Raw genomic sequence first — 21068 nt, forward strand, 5'->3', positions numbered from 1 at the left:
AGGAACCAATGATAATAGCGGAATAAAACTTTACACAAATACGGTATTTGAGCTGAGGTATACCTTGTGGAAAAATTGTCGTGATCGGACTATAACTTTTCAAGGTCCCTGATATCGAACACGAAGAACTCAGTGCCGAACCTAACCTAACCTAATTTTTCACCGAAAATATCGGCAAATCTCTCAGAATTTAATTCTTATTAATTTTACAGCAAAATAAAAAAATGCTTATGTAAATGACGGATAATGAAATCTCGATTATCACTTTATCATGCGAGAGTATAAAATGTTCGGTGACACTTGAACTTACCCTTCCTTACTTGTTTATATTGTTTTTAATATTATTTTTGTTCATTATGACTTGTAACTTTCCAAACTGCTCTGTGAAAGGCGAGTCGGAACGCTTTGTTTCTTGCCGGCTTTGTGATGGGCTTGCCCATCTTAGATGTGCTGGACTGACAGGCAGGATATTGGATTCTATTCTTGAAAGTAAGGGTTTGCGCTCGCCTTGCTTAAAATGCAGACTAACAGAAATTGAATTGTTTAAAGTTTTTAAGCAGGCGTTTGAAACCCTCACTGAAAAATTTAGGCATTATGAAACGCTGTTTCAATCATTTCAATCCCTAAATGTGCAGGAAGAGAATCTAAAACCTTCATCTAAACATAAACGTCCGTCTGATGAAGATATCACTGTATTAAGAATGCCCCCAACCACTATTGACCTCATTAATTTTTCATCCCCTTGTCCTCAAGGAGAGAAGGTTCCGTCTGCAAAGGACACAGAAAAAACTGTTACTGAACAAGGTAAGCGGAAAACTTCTCCAGATCCGCCTCCAAATACTCAAGACTTGCTGCGAATACCACAGTCGCTGATATAAAAAGTTACATCTCGTCGAAATTAAAAACGGTAGATACAGACATCCGTTAATTTAATTTCAAATACAACTGGGATATTTCGTCGTTTACGATCGACGTATCCGCTGACAATTTTCAATGGATACTTGTCAACTCATTCTGGCCATCTGAGGTGAATTCGAGCACAAACGTGATAAGCCCCTTGTAGTTATCACTAAAATGCCAAGATATCCCGTGAATACAAAGAACTAATTAACAATAATTCGCTGATTATTTATTATCAAAATCTTAGAGGTCTTAATACAAAATTTACTGATTTGTATTTAAATAGCATTCATTGTAACTTTAAAATCATTGCTTTCACAGAAACTTGACTAAAGCCTCACATTTTTGATAATGAAATATTCAACAGTGAATTCGAAATCTTTAGATATGACTGGCTGAACAGAAAAGGAGGTGGTGTCTTGTTTGCTGTTCATTCTTGAATTCCATCTGAAGATATCGATGTTCCGTATGCAGACTTCATAGAATTTAAGTGCATTCGTATTTGCGCTAATAGTGGTCATATCTACTTAACTTTATCTTATATACTGCCTCACTCGGATATACTTGTACCTGTATATATGCAACATGCTTCATTAATAAATAAAGTTTTCTCAATGACTAATAATCTGATTCCATGATTGTTTTAGGAGATTTCAATTTACCGTGCGTATCATGGAAATCTATTGATGATTACACCATTCCTATTAATACTCGCTTATGTTTTAACGAGTTCTTAGATGAAATGTCGGAGTTGGGTCTTAACCAAATTAATTTAATTTCAAACGAGTTTGGTAAGTTCTTAGATCTAGTTTATGTTGATAACGCTTCAATGTCCTCTGTTGTCCGATGTGATTCTTTGGTTCGGCCAGAGGACTCCTATCATCCTGCTTTGGAAATTAACATCGAAACCATAGCCAACTTTTATCATAATAATACACAAGACCTTTGTTTTCGGTTCAACTTTGCGAAAGCTAATGTTAAGAAGATTAATTACGAAATTTCTAAGTAACTTGGCCAGATTACAGTGGCAATATTGAATTCAGTGCTTCCCACTTTAATGAAAGTATTTTAAACTTATTTGAAAAATATGTTCTGATGTGTGTTGTTACTCAAAAAATGAGTTCTAATTTATGGTTTTCGCAAGAATTATGTATGTAAATTAAAAAATAGAAAATCTCGTGCTTTTAAACTTTTTAAAAAATTTGGTTTAGTTGCTGACTATTCAAAATATTCTAAATTGCGTCGACAATTTGCTGAACTTAACAAATTATGTTATAATAATTATATAAATAAAGTAAAAAATAATATTATACGTAATCCAAAATTGTTCTATGGTTTCGTCAAATCCAAAGGCAGGATTTCTAATTTTCCGTCCGCTATGAAATATAAGTCTAGTATGTCTAGTGACAATCACACCATTTCTAATATGTTCGCTGAATTCTTTAGGTCCAATTACTCTCCAAAAAATGTTCCGCATCAGCACAAGTTATGTCCGATTTTTGTCATTAATGCACCTACGAGTACTATTTCCGAAGCAGACGTCTTATATCAGTTAAATAATGGGTTGTCAAACAAGTCTTGCGGTATTTTTATTGAATTCTTTTTTTATTGAAATTGAAATGAATTTTTGATGACTCATGCCCAGCTCTTGACCGATGCTACGGCTGCTACTATGCCGGTCTCTTCCGACCAATTCAGCGATTTTATCGCAATTTTCGACGAAAGACCTTCCGGAGCGTGGCGCATCTTCGACCACCTCTACACCAGAACGAAAACGTTGAAACCATCGTTGTGTGGTGGAAATGGAAACTGTATCGGGTCCATAAACTGCACAAATTTTATTGTCGGCTTGAGATGCATTTTTGCCTTTATCGTAGTAGTACTGTAAAATATGTCGTATTTTCGCTTTATTTTGCTCCATGTTTGCGACGCTATAAATCACGACCGACTTAAAAGTAACGACAACCAATTAAACACGTGTTAGCGCGTGAAATGAGCTTTCCAAAAAGGTGTAGCATGACCCGATGCGACGAATAAACTTAGAACTACGCGCTTTCAGCGCCAACTAGCCAAAATACCGCAAGACTTTTTTGACAACCAATATGTTAGAACAATCATATGGCCCAAATATGATTCCCTCATGCTTTCTTAAGAAATGTGCCAAATATATATATCAACCCCTAACAAAACTATTTAATTCATCTCTTATGCAAGACTTATTTCCATCCAAATGAAAAAAGTCATTTATGATTACTTTACATAAGAGTGGATTTAGGTCATCTATTGAAAACTATAGGGGAATAGCAAAGTTGTCTGCAATACCTAAACTTTAACCCTCTGGATCTCTCCACCAATTTCCTGTTCTCAGCACGGTTTTCGTAAGGGGAAATCTACAATACCTAATGTGCTTGAATTTGTATCACATGTATCAACGGGCTTTAGGGAGAATAAGAATATAGTATAAAGTAAAGCATTCAATTCTTTTGAATAAAATTGATTGTCTTAGCTTTCAACCAATATTTCTAAAATGGGTTGCTTCTTATCTTAGTAATAGAATTCAACAAGTCATACATCATAATCAATGTTCCTCCAGGCGTTCCTCAAGGTAGCCATCTTGGTCCAATTCTGTTCTTGTTATTTATTAATGATATATCATCCGTTATTAAGTTTTCAAAAGTTTTATTATATGTTGACGATGTAAAACTTTTCAAACGTATACTTCAGACAGCGAAAGATGTCAGTTGCAAACAGACTTAAACAACCTAGTTTCTTGGTGTGATAGAAATGACATGCCATTAAACCTTAAAAAATGTGCTTTTCACGTAGAGCTGTAAACCCTACTTCATACGCAATACAAAACTTTAGGTTGGAGCAAGTATGCTGTTTTGTTGATCTGGGAGTAACTATGGACACCAAACTCAATTTTAATATTCACGCATCTTCCACGATTTTTAAAGCTAAAGGCGCTATTAGTTTTGTTGGTCTAAAGAATTTAGAGATCCGCTTACCACAAAAATTCTTTTTACATCTCTGGTGAGGCCAATATTAGAGTATACTTCTGTGCTTTGGAACCCTAGTTACCAAGTCCATTCGGATAAGTTAGAGTCCGTTCAAAAACAATTTTTACTTTTTGCCTTAAATCATTTGCATTGGAATTCCAGTTTAAATTTTCCCCCTTACACTAACCGTTTTAAACTTATAAATCTTGGTATAATATTTCTTGTAAAACTCATGAATGGGTCAGTCTGTAGCCCATCTCTCTTATCTGATATTAATTTTAACGTTCCGCTCGCTCTACCAGACCCTTACTTTTAAAATTTTTTAGAACAAATTTTGAGTTAAACGAACCATTCCGCCGTATATGTCATGATTTCAATTCCGATTCCAGCACATTTTATTCTAAAAGACTCACTCTTTACCATTAAAAAATTATTTTATCTACTGTTAACAAGTAACATTTAAAAATTATAAACTTTAATCTAATTCGGCTGTTGAAATTTTTGTTTCTGTAACTGAGCAACGCTTAAATTTCTCTTGCCTTTTATGACTCGGCTAATTCCGCTCGTTCGCGGATTGCGCCCCTCGCGTCGGTTGGGCGGGAGGAGGGTAATCATTGGGTATTATTATTATACAATTCATACAACAATTTAGAGAGGGGTAAAGCTGAGCTCAGGGGTAAGGCTGAGCTCAGGCTACTACCGGGGTCACAGCTGGCGGATAGTGGACGGCCTACGCTAAGTAGGTTAGCTGCGAATAGTAATACGCAGCCCCCGACCAAGAGCTGTAGGAGAGGAGGGCTTGGCTCAAAACGCCTCACGCGCCCAATGAACCTCCCGCGAAGAGGCGAGAAGATGGCGCCTTAAAATAAGCGTCCACAACCCCCACCGGGGTTGCACCGAGGGAGAACCTACCCAAGAGAGGGAGGCACCAAAGCAACGAGGGAACAGAAGATGAAGAAAAAACTCTGGGCAAAAGCCCATCAGAATGGAGACCAATAAAATTCTGATTATGGTGTACTGGAAAACCGATTCGGATCAGATTGACAAAGGGCTGGGGAGGACAGTATTCTGCCACCTCAGTAGATAGGAGTGACATCTTATCGAAATGGCTGGCAGGCTAATACTGCTCTCACCTCCGTCTCGTTAAAACCATGGCAGGTCTTCAAGTACGTTCAATGCACGTCGCCAAAATTTCTTTGACCGTACAGGTTCCGTTGAGACGGGCTCCTGATTCGTGCCCGAACCTGGCTCTGAACACAAGCTCCCATAAGGACTTGTGTCAACCCTCGCGTGGCCTCCCTGCTTGCATAGATAACCACAGGGTTCATTAAGGGCGACTGTTACAACGTGCGGAGATAGCGGCTTGAAGCGGAGACCCAATAGAATAAAATGAACACACCGCAACAACAACAAAAACCCCGACAAGAAGAACAACGGAACAAAGATGGACAAGAAAAGGAATACGGGACAGTCTTCCGTAGAAGCAGTAGGGTACTTAGATCCCCCGTACTTATCGCTACTCCAAAACAGCCAGACAAAATTGGAGAAAAGACAGTCTCAAGGGAGACTCCGGTCACACAAGCAACACCGGTAAAACAAGGAGAAGGGAAGAGCACCCCAGCTGCCACTAAAGAAGGAACTCAAAACTCGCCGAAACAAGAGTACATCACCCAAATGAGACGGGCAGAAGAGCAGTCCCTAGAAAAGTGCAAAGGTATAGTGCATAAAATGAAGTTGGCGATGGCAAAACAAAAGAATGTCAGCATGGACGTCAAGAATGGAACGGCACAGCTAGACGAACTCTTCGACGTCGTAAAGAGCTACCGCAGAAACTGGCTCACTGCAGAAAATGAAAAAAGGCGAGCACATCTAAGCAGACGCATCAAGACTCCCAAGTCAGCAACCTCGAAGCGCCGTGCGACAAGCCCTGTGGAGCCGCGAGAAACTGTGCGACCACGACACGAAAACGACGGCCAGTGGCAAAAAGTTTTGTCTAAAAAATCCAGAAAGACCCATGCAAACGAAGGAACGAGCGAAGAAGCGCCCAAAAACGCAAACAAGAGGCAACAAACCATCAACGTGGCTGCAAGCCAGAAAGGAAACAATAGACCTAAACGACAAACAGAGGCTGTTATAATAAAACCAGCTGAAGGGAATAGCTACGCCGAAGTCCTCAAGAATATCCGTAGCAAGGTAGATCCTAAAGAAGCAGAGGTCAAGATCAAGGGGATCCGCAAAATAAGAGCCGGGGCCCTATTACTAGAGCTAGAGAAGGGACAGTCCACAAAGGCCAGCTTCTGTGAGGCACTTAAGTCCACACTTAAAGAGACTGCAACTGTCGCCGACCTCAAAACTAAGGCTACCATAGAAATCAGAGACCTCGACTCGCTCACAACAAAAGAGGAAGTTGCAGTGGCTGTCAAAGAAGCGCTACAGGACCCCACTGAAGACTTATCAATTAATATAACAGCTCCCAACACAAGGGAGCAGGTAAGGGCATATATAACGCTGGACCAAGACAGGGCAGACACACTGATGCGACAGGCACGCATCAAAATTGGATGGGTTAATTGCAGGCTACGGCTAAAAGAAACCCCCCGGTGCTTCCGGTGCTTCGGACCAGGGCACTTAGCCTGGGACTGCAAAGGGCCCGATAGAAGAGGACAAGGTGTTTGCATAAAATGCGGCCAACCAGGGCACAAACTGAAAGAGTGCACAAAGCTTCCTTCATGCTGCCTTTGCGAAGAGGCTAAACACGAACAAGCCGATCACATCCCGGGCTCCGCAAAATGTTCGGTATATAGGAACTACCGAAACAGATGAAGATCTTACAAGCCAACATGCATAGAAGCAAGGCCGCTGACGCACTACTCTCGCAAATGGTGATGGAGAACGAGTACGAGATAATCATCATAAGCGAGCAATACAGAAAAAAAGAGAGAGGTACATGGCTAGAAGATAGCAGCTCAACCGCCGCTATATGGTTACCACCAGAGAGTAACGCCACCACTGTAAGCAATGGGAACGGCAACGGTTTCGTCTGGGCCAATAATTACATTAATTAGCTGCTACTTGACGCCAAGCGATAGTATACAGGAATTCCAAGAAAAACTCGACAATATAGAGGACACAGCAAGGAATATAGAAGGACAATTGATTATCGCCGGAGACCTAAACTCCAGAGCCGTAAAGTGGGGTATGCCAAACACGGACTCGAGAGGAAGGCGAATTTTAGAAATGGCTGCGCGGCTAGGTCTAATAGTGCTCAACACGGGAAATGCAACCACGTTCAAAAGACCGGGATGCGAGGAAACCACACCAGACATCACCTTATCAACAGAAGTCATGGCAGGCTCAATAAGTAATTGGAAAGTCCTGGAGGACTACACCGGCAGCGATCATCACTACATCTCTTTCATGATCGACACTGGAAGAAACGCTCACCAGTTCAGGAAAAATAAAGGAACACGAAAGTGGAATATCTCGAAACTAGACACATCGAAATTAATCGCCGCAATAGACGAACAGAGCCCATCTAGCGACCCCTCCCTGATAGCAAGAAGAACAGTCGAGCACACAATGCTTACCATAACCAAAGCCTGCCAAAAATCAATGCCCAAGGCTACCCACAGCAAACGTAAAGCAGCAGTTTACTGGTGGACTGAAAACATCGCCGAACTCAGACGCACATGCCTCCGCCTTCGCAGATCTTATACGAGATCCAGGCGCAGAGGAGCCGCACCCCAAGAGGCTGAGCAATACAAAGCAGCAAAAAAAGAGCTGAAGCACGCCATCGACGACAGTAAAAAGAAAAAATGGGAGGAACTACGGGAGGATATAAACAAAAACCCCTGGGTTCTAGGATATAAAATAGTGATGAAAAAACTCGGCGCTCGAGCAAAGCCACCTGAGGTAACCGCCGCCAAAATGAATCAAATCGTGAATGCACTATTCCCCACCCACGAAACAAGGGCCAGTGACCCAGAACAAACTCTAAGCACTGCGCAAATCCCCCAGTTCACCCTTGAAGAGCTGCAAGTAGCCACTGGCAAGCTCAAGGCCAACAAATCGCCCGGCCCGGACGGGATCCCAGCAGAAGTTCTCAAAATAATAGCTGCAGAACGCCCAGGAGTTCTACTGAATATGTACAACGCCTGCCTTAAAGCCGGAATATTCCCTGAACCCTGGAAAAAGCAACGGCTGGTGCTAATCAGTAAGGGAAAAGGAGACCCCAATTCGCCATCAGCATACCGTCCACTGTGCATGCTTGACACAGCGGGAAAGCTGTACGAAAGCCTACTTAAGCCTAGAATAGAAGCGGCTATCAACGAAGCTGGAGGACTGTCTCCTAGACAGCACGGCTTCAGACCCGGCAGATCAACCATAGGAGCTATAAAATGCGTCATGGAAAGCGTAGAAGCCGCACAGCGCAGATGGCATGAATATAGAAGAATAGTGCTGCTGGCGACTCTAGATGTCCGAACGCCTTCAAGATCGCTAGATGGGTAGATATGATCGACGCCCTCGAGAAAAGCTTCAAGATACCCGACTACCTCAGAGCGGTGGTGCGTAGCTATCTCAGTAACAGGAAACTGCTGTACGATACTAAACAGGGATCACGACAAATAGCAGTCACGTCAGGGGCAGCACAAGGATCCATTCTAGGCCCAGACCTGTGGAAAACATTAGTTATGATGAAATATTAAAACTAGAAATGCCAGATGAATCGTATCTAATTGGCTACGCGGACGACATTGCAGCAGTAATTACAGCTAGGGATACGGAAGAAGCACGAAGAAAGCTGAACCAGGTCATGATATGGACGCAAGCATGGCTCGACACACACAGCCTTCAGCTCGCCACGGAGAAAACTGAACTACTGCTGCTAACAAACAAGCACATACCTCTGGAGATAAACATGCAGACGACTACGGATATCCTTAGGACAAAAAAAGCCGTTAACTACCTAGGCGTAAGACTGGACCCCAGACTAACCTTCTGGGTACAAATCCAGCACGCCGCAGGTAAGGCAGCGAAGATCACGTCTCAACTGAGCCGATTAATGGCTAACATAGGAGGACACTGCCAAGGAAAGAGAAAGCTGCTAATGTCCACGACGATCAGCATCTTATTATACGGAGCCGAAATCTGGGAAGACGCCCTTAAAAAAGAAAACCGGCGTAAGGCAGTGGCCAGAGTGTACCGCACCGCAGCCCTCAGAGTTGCATCAGCCTACAGAACAGTATCAGGCGACGCGATATTAGTTATAAGCGGCAATGCTCCAATTGACCTACTACCAGATGAAAGGAAAAAACTATGGGAGCTAAAGAAATCACCCGGCAGTAACAAGAGCGCAATTCAACAAATATGGAAAGATACGATAACATCATGGCAACAAAGATGGGAGAATGGAAGCCGCGGCAGATGGACGGCTAGGCTGATAAAAGATCTAGATTTATGGACAAGTCGTAAATTCGGAGAAGTAGACTTCTACACAACCCAGCTGTTATCCGGCCACGGATACTTCAAAAAGTACCTCTACAGAATGGGAAAAGTCGAAGAGCCGTCATGCCTATACAACGACGCGACAGAAGATGACGCTGAACACACATTCTTTGCATGTCAGCGCTGGCAAGGAGAACGCACCGCAGTAGAAGACCTGGTCGGGCCAATAAACACTGACAATTTAATCAGCGTCATGTTGGAGAGCGAAACAAACTGGAGAATTATCCAGAAATACGCAGCAATCTAGCTACGCATCAAAAAGCGGGACCTGGACGCAGGTGCGTAGATGTAAATCTCTCAATGAGAAAAATGGAACGCCACCCTGAAGTAATGCAAACGCGGTCCCAGGGTGGGCGCGGGTTCCTTAGAGGGGGGGTTTTTAGTGACCTGCAAGTGGCACATACCGCTGCTGTGACGATAGCACCGATGATGCGGAAGGCATTTTCCACCCCCTCGCACGCAAAAAAAAAGAAAAAAAAAAAATACAACAACAACAAAAATGAAATCCATTGATTTTAATAAAAAAAGACTTTGATAAAGAGTTTATTGAAGAGCTAAGTAAATTGTACGAAAACAAAAAGTTGAAAGAATAGAGAAATTGAATAAAAATAGAGATTATGAACCAAGGGAATTGCTAAATAATGTTGTGCTGAATAGGCAAATCCCTACTAATAAACTTAAATACAAAAAACTGGTTGAATGTAATAGAAATGGAAACTATGTTACCGACATTTCAAACAATCGCAAAACAAAATATTATAAGACTCAACTAAAAAGGCGATATAAGTTTCAAGAATAAGTAATAAAAAATTCAATAGTATTATGTTAAAAAATATTTATTTTATCTATTAAGTAAAAATTTATTTTCAATTTGCGAGGACGCAATACATTATGTTAACCTCTTAGCTGTAAAGAATTAGAAATTGAATTTAATTAAAAAAGTTACATTCAAAAGAACGGACTTTTACAAGTATACGATATCATACTCATATGTATGTATAGTATGTATGTACATATCGCTCACTTGCTGCAAGACCGGCATAAAGCAAAAAACGTGATTTTTGAGTTAATGCTGCAGAATTGTTCGTTATATCATACTTCATGTTGAGACCGGCATAAGTCAAAAATAGTAATTTGCTGCAAGACCGGCATAAGTCAAAAAAATCGATTCTCCAGAAAACGCGTTTAAAGTTTTCAACTGACTACAACCTTACACGGCGACTCCAACCTTACACCTCTTCTCAAGCGGAGCATATAAGAGGTATTCATATGAATTTTTCACTCAACATGAAGTATGACATAACGAACAATTCTGCAGCATTAACTCCAAAATCACGTTTTTTGAATTATGCCGGTCTTGCAGCAAATGAGCGATATGTATATGTACATATGTATATCATTAGTTAATATTTCCTCCAATTTTTTGCATAGATTTAAATAATACTAATAACTGAATTAATATCTACTTTGCAGAAAGTTCAACGTTTCAACGTAGCCAACGGCAATACTATGGTCATCATATAGAGGAAGATTTTGTTGAACCTCCGAGCGAACAAATCAGATATGGAAGACAAGAGCGTGAAGTGAAACGATTACAGCATATTGACAGAGATATTTTGCATTACAGAAAAGAAAAAATTAACTTATTAGAACCAGAAGAATCCTCTTACATAATTGATCATAATGGTTCACCAAAAATTCATTCTTCTACTATTACACGTCCCCTTCGTGGACGTTTTTCAGAATCGGATGGCACATTACCAACAATAATTAACGATAATGTGATGATGGACCGCGATGAGTTTGGTACTAATAGAGTTGTTACCAGCGGCCGAAGAGCCTTAAATGCTATATAGGAATCATGGATATAAGGTTGTCGACAAACCTAGTAAATTTTAATATCTAAGTTTATGTCTAAAATATTGTTTTGTCGCATGTATCACTATATTTTCAATGGTAAAAAAGTATTAATTGAAATAATTCAAACACCTATAGCGATGACTGTAAAATATAGTGTTGAAGTAAAACGTGCTCTAAAATCGATTTTCATTGTTTTTTTTTTCCATGTTTAATATTTTTATGAACTTGCAACAGGGTGCTAGAGAGTATAATAGTTTTGTTGTTTGTATATATCACCTAAAAATAATCGACTTAAATATGGGGTTATACAATATTTATAAATGATCAGGATGAAGAGGTGAGTTGAATTCCAAGTGACTGTCTGCCTTTCGTTGTCCGTTGTCAGCATTTAACCCATTCTCCATATAACGATTTTTTTTACAAAAAAAAACAAAAGTGCGACCAGACGAATACACTATAGAACCAACCTCGGAGGCCAGCAACCGCGGAGGCCAGCATTGTCTTGGGATGAATACCGCTTGTGGCGTCATCGCCCTGCAATATCAAACCGTATCATCAACGTTGCAGCAACTTTGCAACAACTTCAGAGGCTACTAGGCCAAATACTCGTCTATGGGGGCCAGGACGTATAAATGAACATCCTCTCCGACATTAAAATGCACCACATCAACTCCAACTCACAACACTGACACGCATCTTCACCACACTCACCATGTCACCGCTTACATCCCACATTCAACACTACTCATGAGAGCACCCCACATCGACATCCACATACGCGTACGCCAAACAACCACATCACACCATCTGATCCCAACACCAAATGGAAAAAAGGGCCCACTTCACTTCGCTTTCGATATCTGCGATAATATCTGCTCTTTTTCGACCTCACCTAGATTGGTGCGCATTTATAATTTCAACTTTCCATAAGCTTTTAATAAAATTCTATTGGGTACATACCGGCTGTGCTATACGCGTATACGCATACAACCGTTTTTCTTTCATTCTGAAATTTGGCGGATTTGTAGCGGACTAAAAGGTGAGTGCTGAAGTTTACACAAGGCCGATTATTCAAATTAATGGAAAATTACCAATCCCTTATTATTTACTGCTTACTGTGATTACAATTGACGGCAACCTACGCGAATAATAATGCACTGCTAGCAGCAAGTGCCAACCCTAATAAAGCTTCCAGAAAACTTCAGGTGTATCTGAATGCTCTAGAACAGAGCCGCTCAAAATAATGCGCAATTTATTTACCTACGCATACAATCACACATTTGATATCTGCTAGCGTATGATTGTGTGCGCGCGCTTGCTTAGTACACTGAGTGAAATCGTGCTATTTGGTTATTTTGTTATTAAAAATTTAGAAAAAAATCAAAAATTATGGTTTTTGATTAAAAAAGCAATTAAGAACAACAATTTTAAGTTAATTTTTTTTTTAACTTTCCATGATTTTTTCCATATCGACTTCAAGATCGTAAGTTTTGATTCTCATTAAGTCCTCTATATGCTTATTCGAAACTGAATTCCTGTATTTCGAGTGTATTTTTGACGCTGGCAGCGTACATGCTTCGACTGCATTTACTTGCCTATACTCCGAGTATAGGCATGAAAAATTTTGAGCGGCTCGGCTCTAGAACCGTGGCTCACCAAATGGAACATCGGAATCAATACAGAAAAGTTCGTACACAAGTACGTAGTATACACTCAAACATAAAAATTGTGATCAAATGGCTTTATTTGGTCAGTTGTTATCAACAAACACTTGCGCAAAATATTTGAGGATTACAATTGATAAGAAGTGCACTTGCAAAGGTCACGTAAAAATAGAAAGAACTCAGCTAAGATTGAAGGTGGTGCAGCTATACTGGCTCCTTAGGCTAAGATCCCGTCTCAGTGGGAAGAATAAGAAGAAACAAACAGTCGTCGTACGCGCGACTTGGTTCTCATGTCACTGGTGACAGTCATAACTTCGAAGTTGTAAATTATTTCGTCTATCTTGTAAACTCTACCAACAATGTCAGGAAAAATCCTGCCAACAGGTGCTACTTCGGACTGCGTAGGCAATTGAGAAGTAAAGTCCTCTCTCGATAAACGAAAACCAAACTCTCTATAAGTCACTCATTACTCCCGTCCTGCTATATGGTGCAGAGGCTTGGACGATGGCAACACCTGATGAGTCGACGTTGCGAGTTTTCAAGAGAAAAGTTCTGCGAAAGATTTATGGTCCTTTGCGCATTGGCCACGGCAAATATCGCATTCGATGGAACGATGAGCTTTATAAGATATATGACGACATTGATATAGTTCAGCGAATTAAAAGACAGACGGAAGGCAGCCATTTGATTTGCTTCGTTGTCCAGTCTAGAGAAAGCAGAACTAACGGCGCGGGTGTTGGCATACGCCAGCAGCTGTACACTCTCATAAAAGATTGTACCTGCTCGATTAAGTTCTGCAGCTCGAATTATTTTCTCCATCAGCATGTTGAAGAAGTCGCACGATAGGGAGTCGCCTTATCTGAAACCTCGTTTGGTATCGAACGGCTCGGAGAGGACCTTCCAGATGCTGACGGATCTTTTAGTGTTGCTCAACGTAAGATTACACAGCGCATGAGTTTTGCGGTTTTTTTTTTCAAATTCAGACATTGCGGCATAAAGGCAGCTCCTTTTCGTGCTGTCGAAAGCAGCTTTGAAATCGACGGAGAAATTGTATGCGTCGATTCTCATTTCACAGGTCTTTTTCATGGAGAAATTTTTCGCATGGAGAATATCTTGCCGGTTGCTGATTTACCAGGTCTAAATCCACAATAATAAGTTCCAATCAGTTTGTTAACGTTGGGCCTTAATCTTTCACATAATACGCTCGATAGAACCTTATACGCGATGTTGCGGAGGCTTATCCCACGGTAGTTGGCGCAGATTGTGGGGTCTCCCTTTTTGTGAATTGGGAAGAGGAAACTTAAATTCCAATCGTTGGCATGCTTTCATCCGACCATATTTTACAAAGAAGCTGATGCTCCTTATCACTTCTTCGCCGCCGTCGTTGATTAGCTCGGCCGGTAATCCATCGCCCCCTCCTGCTTTGTTGTACTTTAGACGGGTAATTGCTATTCGAACCCCTTCATGGTCAGGCAATGGTACGTGTGCTCCATCTTCATCGATTGGGGAATCGGGTTCGCCTTCACCTGGCTTTGGACGTTCATTGCCATTCAGCAGGCTATAGAAGTGCTCCCTCCATAACATAAGTATGCTCTGGGGATCGGTCACCAGATCACCTTTGGCGGTTCCACAAGAATATGCTCCAGTTTTGAAGCCGCCACATTTTTTCGTAGAATTTTGTAGCATTACACCTGTCGACCTGCTGATCAAGCTCAACACTGGAGACGTGTTTTCCGTCTATCACAACATGATCGATCTGGTTGGTGGTTTTTCGATCCGGAGACAGCCAGGTGGCTTGATGAATTTTCTTATGCTGGAATCTACAGATTTACAGATAACCATATTTGGAGACCCGCCAAAGTCGATCGGCCTCGATCCATTTGGGGATGTTGAAGAACCTCGCTTTGATTCGGGTTGTGGCTAGACGGTCATCCACCGGGCTGAATGGCAGTACTCGGCGACGGAGTCTCTCTCCCACTACGAATCCCACCCCAAATTTCCGCTCCTTTATATGGCCAATGTGGTAAATGCCACAAGAACCTACTCGTCTCAGTCCTTGTCCCGTCCATCGCATTTCTTTAATGACGGTGATGTCAGCCTTCACTCTTACGAGGACATCAACCAGCTGGGCAGCGGCACCTTCCTAATTAAGGGACCGGACATTCCAGGTGCATGGCCTTAAATTGTAGTCCTTAATTTGTGTGCCATGGTCGTCATCAAAAGGGGGTCTCTCATCCCAGGCTGTTGTTGATTTTTCATTGGTACTGTTTTTTTTTACGTGGCGGGTTCCAAATCCAGCGCGCAACCCTGTGGAGGGGATGTTTCGCCTTCTCACTTTAGCTCGCCTTCAAACGGATATTCATAGGCTACCCAGAAGATACTTGGTCAAAGACCGGAAGCCGTTAGCTACTTGAGTTAAATGTAAAAGAATCGCTTCTGGCCACTCCCAAGTGAATGACGATCAGAGAACTTTCCTCACTTGCGTGAACTTCTACAATGACTCCATCCTCCAATTAAGCTATCGGTAGAAAATTTAATTCAAATGGGGCCATTTAGATATGACATCTAACCTCAAAAGTTTGGAAGAAATCAGGTTATAACTTATCAAGAGGCCTTATACCCAATATGTAGATCTGGTGTCTACAGCTGGCTTCTTACTGAAAGTAGTGGTAAATTTCTGAGATAAGAAATAAAGCTTAGAGGAAGTCTTTTCCCGGTAATAATCTGTTCTGGTACCAAAAATGGCAAACTAAAAAAGTGTAACATTTAAAATCTTTGTCGTACTTCGGGGGCATTTTTTTCAATGTCGTAAAGACAAATATCTCCAATGTTATGTTTTTGAAATAAAAGCATGTTACGAATTTACTTGATTTATGTGAAAAGTTATTGAAATCGGTCTACATCTTGCTATATATAGGATTTTTTAATTATTATGTAGTTTAACGTTGAATATGACAGAAATTTGTCTAGACCAGGAGTGAAACCTCATATTCCTAATGCCGATTTCTTACCCTATGTTTGATTTTTTATTTGTGTATGAGATCCCACGTCACTGTTGACAGTCATAACTTCGAAGTTGTAGATAATTTCGTGAATTTAGGAACCAGTATAAACACCACCAACAATGTCAGCCTGGAAATCCAACGAAGAGGCTTGGACGATGACAACAACTGATGAGTGGACGTTGCGAGTTCTGGAGAGAAAGGTTCTGCGAAAGTTTGATGGTCTTTGCGCGTTGGCCACGGCAAATATGGCATTCGATGGAATGATGAGCTATACGACGACTTTGACATAGTTCAGCGAATGAAAAGACAGCGGCTGCGCCGGCTAGGTCATGTCGTGCGTATGGACGAAAACACTCCAGCTCTGAAAGTATGCGACGCAGTACCCGCCGGGGGAAGCAGAGGAAGAGGACGACCTCCTCCAAAACTCAACCGAGTTCAACTCAGGAATTTTATCGAAAAAAACTTGCGCGAGTTGAACTCGTTCGAGTTTTGGAACGATGATATGAACATCCTGTGCGTGGTGGACAAATTCAAAACGCCCAAGTAGACTATAACGCTGTGGGATCTCACTTTTTCGCGCACGCGCTTAAAAAAGATTAATTTAAAAAAATCGCCGATTCAAGAGGAATTTCCTGACAAATGAGGGAATATGGTAACCCAACAGATAAAATTATATCTCTCAGATGGTATATGAGCGCTTTAAAGGAGCCGGTATGAAAATTGGACGATGGGCGTGGCACCGCTCAGTTTTTGGTGAAATCACATATCTCAAGACTAGTGTTGGGAACTTTCGAATGATTTCAACTATTAATAGTTATTAACTGAATGATTTTGACCATCGAATTAATTCATTCATTCATTCATTTATTTTATTTATTCAAATTTATTAACCAACGACAAGTCGTGCTCTTCTGACAGCAATTTGAAGTACTGGTATTTTATTAATTTTTAATTAAATCAATACAAAGGTTTTTATGTTATTTTAACTTAATTCAATACTTAAGTAAAACTTAAAAATAGTATAACACAGTCAAGAAATTAAATTTAAAATAAACGTAAATATAAAAAGAGTGTGAGCAAAATATTAATTAAATATCAAAATGGCTTAAAATATATTTGTTCAAGCTTTTGACTTTATAATCTATTTCTTCTGTCATTTATTATTTGAATAGCTTTACAGAAAACCCTTTGAGATGAAACTGAAGTAGGAGGTATGCATAAGCATTTTTTTGACAGTTCGTAGAGTTTTTTAGCCTTTCAAGAAAATCTTGTCTAAGAAAATTGATCTAACACAATGCATTCTGCCACTTTTTCGTCGAGTAGAGTTCAAAGAGATAATTAACTTTTATTCACTGGTAATTCTATTACTGGCGCTGTGGAATCCCTTCGTTTTCTCTGAATTAAAGTTGTTACCTCTTCTGGCAACCATTTTTGAGCATTACACGACTTAATTTCGTTTAAAATTGCAACTTTTTTAAACCGTGGGTCTTGGAAAGTCGATTGGTAAACATCTTGTTAGGCTCTAACTGCTCAAGTTGTCGGAAAATAATTTCAGTTTTCATTTGTTGGGATCTTATTTTACTATATATTGGAGTCTTCTGACTATAAGAACAACCAGTGACATCGTTGGATAGTTTTGCGCAGAAAGTCCTGTTGTCATATGCTCTCTCGGCTTCAATACGTTGATAGAATCACGTAATCTTTCCCATTCTGATGCATTCAGAAAGTTCGTTGCATTTGGTAAGGAAGTTATTACAACAGAGAACGTTTCTTTCATCAAGAGAAGGCCAGAATTTCATCTAGTAGCAACATCTTGCTTCTTAAGTGTTGTCACGCCCATTTGCTTTTGCTTGTTTTTAAGCAGCCTAAAAGCTTGAGAGCTTTGGTTGAAATATCTTACTATAGAACTGCATTTCGTTATAAGCTCTGAAATCTGAGGAACAACCTTCATGACATCAACAACGCATACATTTGGGCTGTGAGCCACACATTGGTGGTAGTGTTTTTGTCAGATTGTCGATTTTTTGATACTTGCACAGTTATCACTTATTATCGTAACTAATTTGATAAAAATTTACTACTCGTCAAAAATGTTTTTTATTTCTAGGGCTGCATTTTGCGCCATGTCCGAGCCGAACACTTCTTTAGTTGACAGGACAGCCGAGTCCTGTCTGACTAGTGACAGACAGAAATAAAAGGTTCTGGCTATCGGAAAACCACATATCTGTTGTTATAGTTGTATAAATGTGTGAAATATTTTGCAAAATGTCTTGCAGATTTTTGAGTGCTTCACACTAAGTGATGATGGATGCCTTCGTCATAGGTGATCATTCAAACTTGATGTATTACCAGAAAACTTTAAATTTTTTTACAAATATTACACCATTTCTAGTAAAAAAAACTCCCACACTGCTGGTCTCTTTAGTCCTGGCCGCGTTTTTATTAAACTTTATATAAAAAATACTTTCAGCATTTTCTTTATAAAATGTATAAATTTCATATTACCAGCGATTCCAATAGAAAATAATGCAATTAAAAATTTCAAACTAATATACATATACATAAGTTGCGATTCAATTTAAATGTTTTACTATTGTTGACGCAAATAGTACCGGCAGTTAAAACGGTTGAGTGCATGTAAACATAATTACAATTTTGAAACGCAACCAAGTTGCCAATTTTCTTAATTCCAAGCCATTCGAATTTTTTCCAACGATCTGGACTCTGTCAATAAGCTTGGCAAATATCACCGATGTCCACATGAATCTCTTTTAGTCATCTTACTTACTTGAGAACGCACCCTACATTATCTATAAATCTATATTTATTACGAGTAGTATCAATATTTTTCATTGAATTATTTTTTTAGCATTCAATTTAATTTCCATTATTATACAAAATTTAACATAAATCATTCAACATAATAATCCAGTGTGAGCTGCGCCAAAGTTCAGCATGTGTTGATCGGCAACAAAGACGGTTTTGCAGCATTTGGTGTGCGTGGGCTGTATGAAAATACATAAAAAGTTGGACAACAGCTCTTCAAACAAGTCAAAGCTCGATCATGCGTCTTCGTTTCGTCTTGTTCGGTGTGGGTTGTCACATATGAAGCTATGGGCAGTTGTCGCATGAGACAAGAAAAAACTGACTTTTGACTCACCCGGTGTGGGTTCAGCCTAATGAATGAAAAAACTAGTATCAAACGAAACATTTTTAATGAACGAAAATTTAAAAATGATTGATATCTTGAAAACTATCGAATTAATGAAAAGCGGTGAACTATCGAATAACTTGACAGTTTCATTCGATACCGACGACGGGTGGGTCGAAATCTTCAACTCGGCATGCAAAACTGCACTGAAGAGTTCTTGTCAACTGAAAACAACAAAAATCAGAGAGAAACTTCTCTGGTGAACTATACAACTCTCGGAAATCAGACTGCAGACTTTTATTCAACAAAGCCCGTAGGAGTGGGTCTACCGACGACTGGGCGTTGTATAAAATGGTACTTGCAATATACAAGTCCGCGTTAAGAAGAGCAAGGAGGACTACATGTAAATCTTTTTGGAAAAAGGGAAGGGCTGCCTGAGTCCTCTCCGGGTTATCTTAAAGACGCAAATGAAAAGTAGGTAAGTTCCCGAGCAATATTTTTTCTAAAGGAAGTACTTTTGGAGCCCTGCAAGACGATTGCGCGGCCTTTGCCAATCTTCTGGATGAACGGCACTTGACTTGAGCTATCAATTCGTTCAAACTACGTTACAGCCAAGGACTTCAGGCCAATCAGCCTCTCCTCCTTCTTACTAAAAATTCTGTAGAAAATGATTGACTGGTACATATGGGCACTGGTACTGTAAAGGCAAGTCAGTGGATACTGCCCTGCATACTATCGTGTCGTGTATCAAGGAAATGTACGAGCTCGACGAAATGTGAGCAGAGGAACCCCACAAGGTGGATGTGCTTGAGGCGTATACCGTCGGGAGCTCTCCATCGGCTCCAGCTTCAGACTTTTTGACTATTGCAGTATTTCTCAGACGGAAGTTGCAGTCATTAAGGTAGTAGTATATTTACGTCTCCGGAGTGCAGCCTCCTTCAGAGAAGTCACCATCCACTCTTATAGCAGAGCATCGGTACTAGCTCATTAACAGTGCGTTCAGGGCTGGTCGCTATCAATAGCATCGAGTGTCTTTGTGATAAGACGGATAGACGAAATTGCTTATTGACTTTGATTTGTGGCAGCTCTACTCTCAGATGAGCAGTAGGCACAATTGATGATCCGGTAGATCTAAGTCGTCGGATTCTAAAATTGCATCATATGCAGTTTGGAGGCGTACCCAAAAATTGTTTAGATTTCCTTTTTTTTATTTCTAATGCCGATTGTCCTGAAACGGCGATGATGAAAATCGTTAAGCTGTTACTCTTAGCAATGAATTTACTGTATGAAATATGTTTCACTCTTTTCTGTTTTTTAGCACCTTACTTCGAACGTGTCTCTTCTGTACGTGTACATGGATTTTTTTTCTTCAGAAATCATTTTCGAGATTGAGAACTTTTAGATTCTTTTGAGTCTGAGTTCATTTAAAAATCACCAAAAAATTTTCAGTGAAGACTTAACTGAAATTCAGAAATATTTTTGTATATTGTATATTAATGTACATGTATGTTTGAAAGAAATCTTTTTTATATAAATGTGCTTTTCGAATAAGTTTTATAAATTAATGAAGTTTTTAATTTTCAATTATAATCGTAATCGAACACTCTTTTAAGATAATATTGTAAGTCTTATTTAAATCAAATAAAATTACTAAAATACGCGAACTCGTATTTCATAATTATTAGTATCGCTTATGATTATATTCGAGACATCAAGTGCAGCCAGGTATTCTCCAGCTGATCTCTCCAACTCAGTGGAGGTCTGCTTCTTCCTCTGCTTCCACCGGCGGATACTGCGTCGAATACTTTCATAATTCGTTAAACTTTCTAAATGTCGTCGTTTAACATGCACAGCTCATCGTTCCATCGAGTGCGATCTTCGACGTTTCCCAAGCGCAAAAGAGCATAAATCTTCCTCAGAACTTTTCTCTTGAAAATTTTTAACGTCAACTCATCAGATGCTGTCATCGTCCATGCCTCTGCAT

General features: G+C 40.1%; 2 protein-coding genes across 6 annotated transcripts in view; one reads left to right on the top strand and one right to left on the bottom strand.

The window, feature by feature from the left end:
- Nucleotides 1-11447, top strand: part of LOC105224078 (voltage-dependent L-type calcium channel subunit beta-2) — a 995088-nt gene extending 983641 nt beyond the window's left edge. For 2 of the 5 annotated variants that reach the window (XM_049462489.1, XM_049462496.1), the window contains 2 exons: nucleotides 1548-1691; nucleotides 10878-11447. In XM_049462489.1, coding sequence (XP_049318446.1) covers nucleotides 1548-1691; nucleotides 10878-11260 — 527 coding nt within the window. In that variant the 3' untranslated portion in view covers nucleotides 11261-11447. The remainder of the gene's footprint in view (nucleotides 1-1547; nucleotides 1692-10877) is intronic. The other 3 variants (XM_049462495.1, XM_049462510.1, XM_049462513.1) reach the window with 2 other exon arrangements.
- The window catches only part of LOC125775401 (uncharacterized), a 137702-nt gene that overhangs the window by 98098 nt on the left and 18536 nt on the right, over nucleotides 1-21068 (bottom strand). The gene's annotated exons all lie outside the window — the stretch shown is intronic.

Source organism: Bactrocera dorsalis, chromosome 1, assembly GCF_023373825.1.
Source record: "Bactrocera dorsalis isolate Fly_Bdor chromosome 1, ASM2337382v1, whole genome shotgun sequence".
NCBI lineage: Eukaryota > Metazoa > Arthropoda > Insecta > Diptera > Tephritidae > Bactrocera > Bactrocera dorsalis.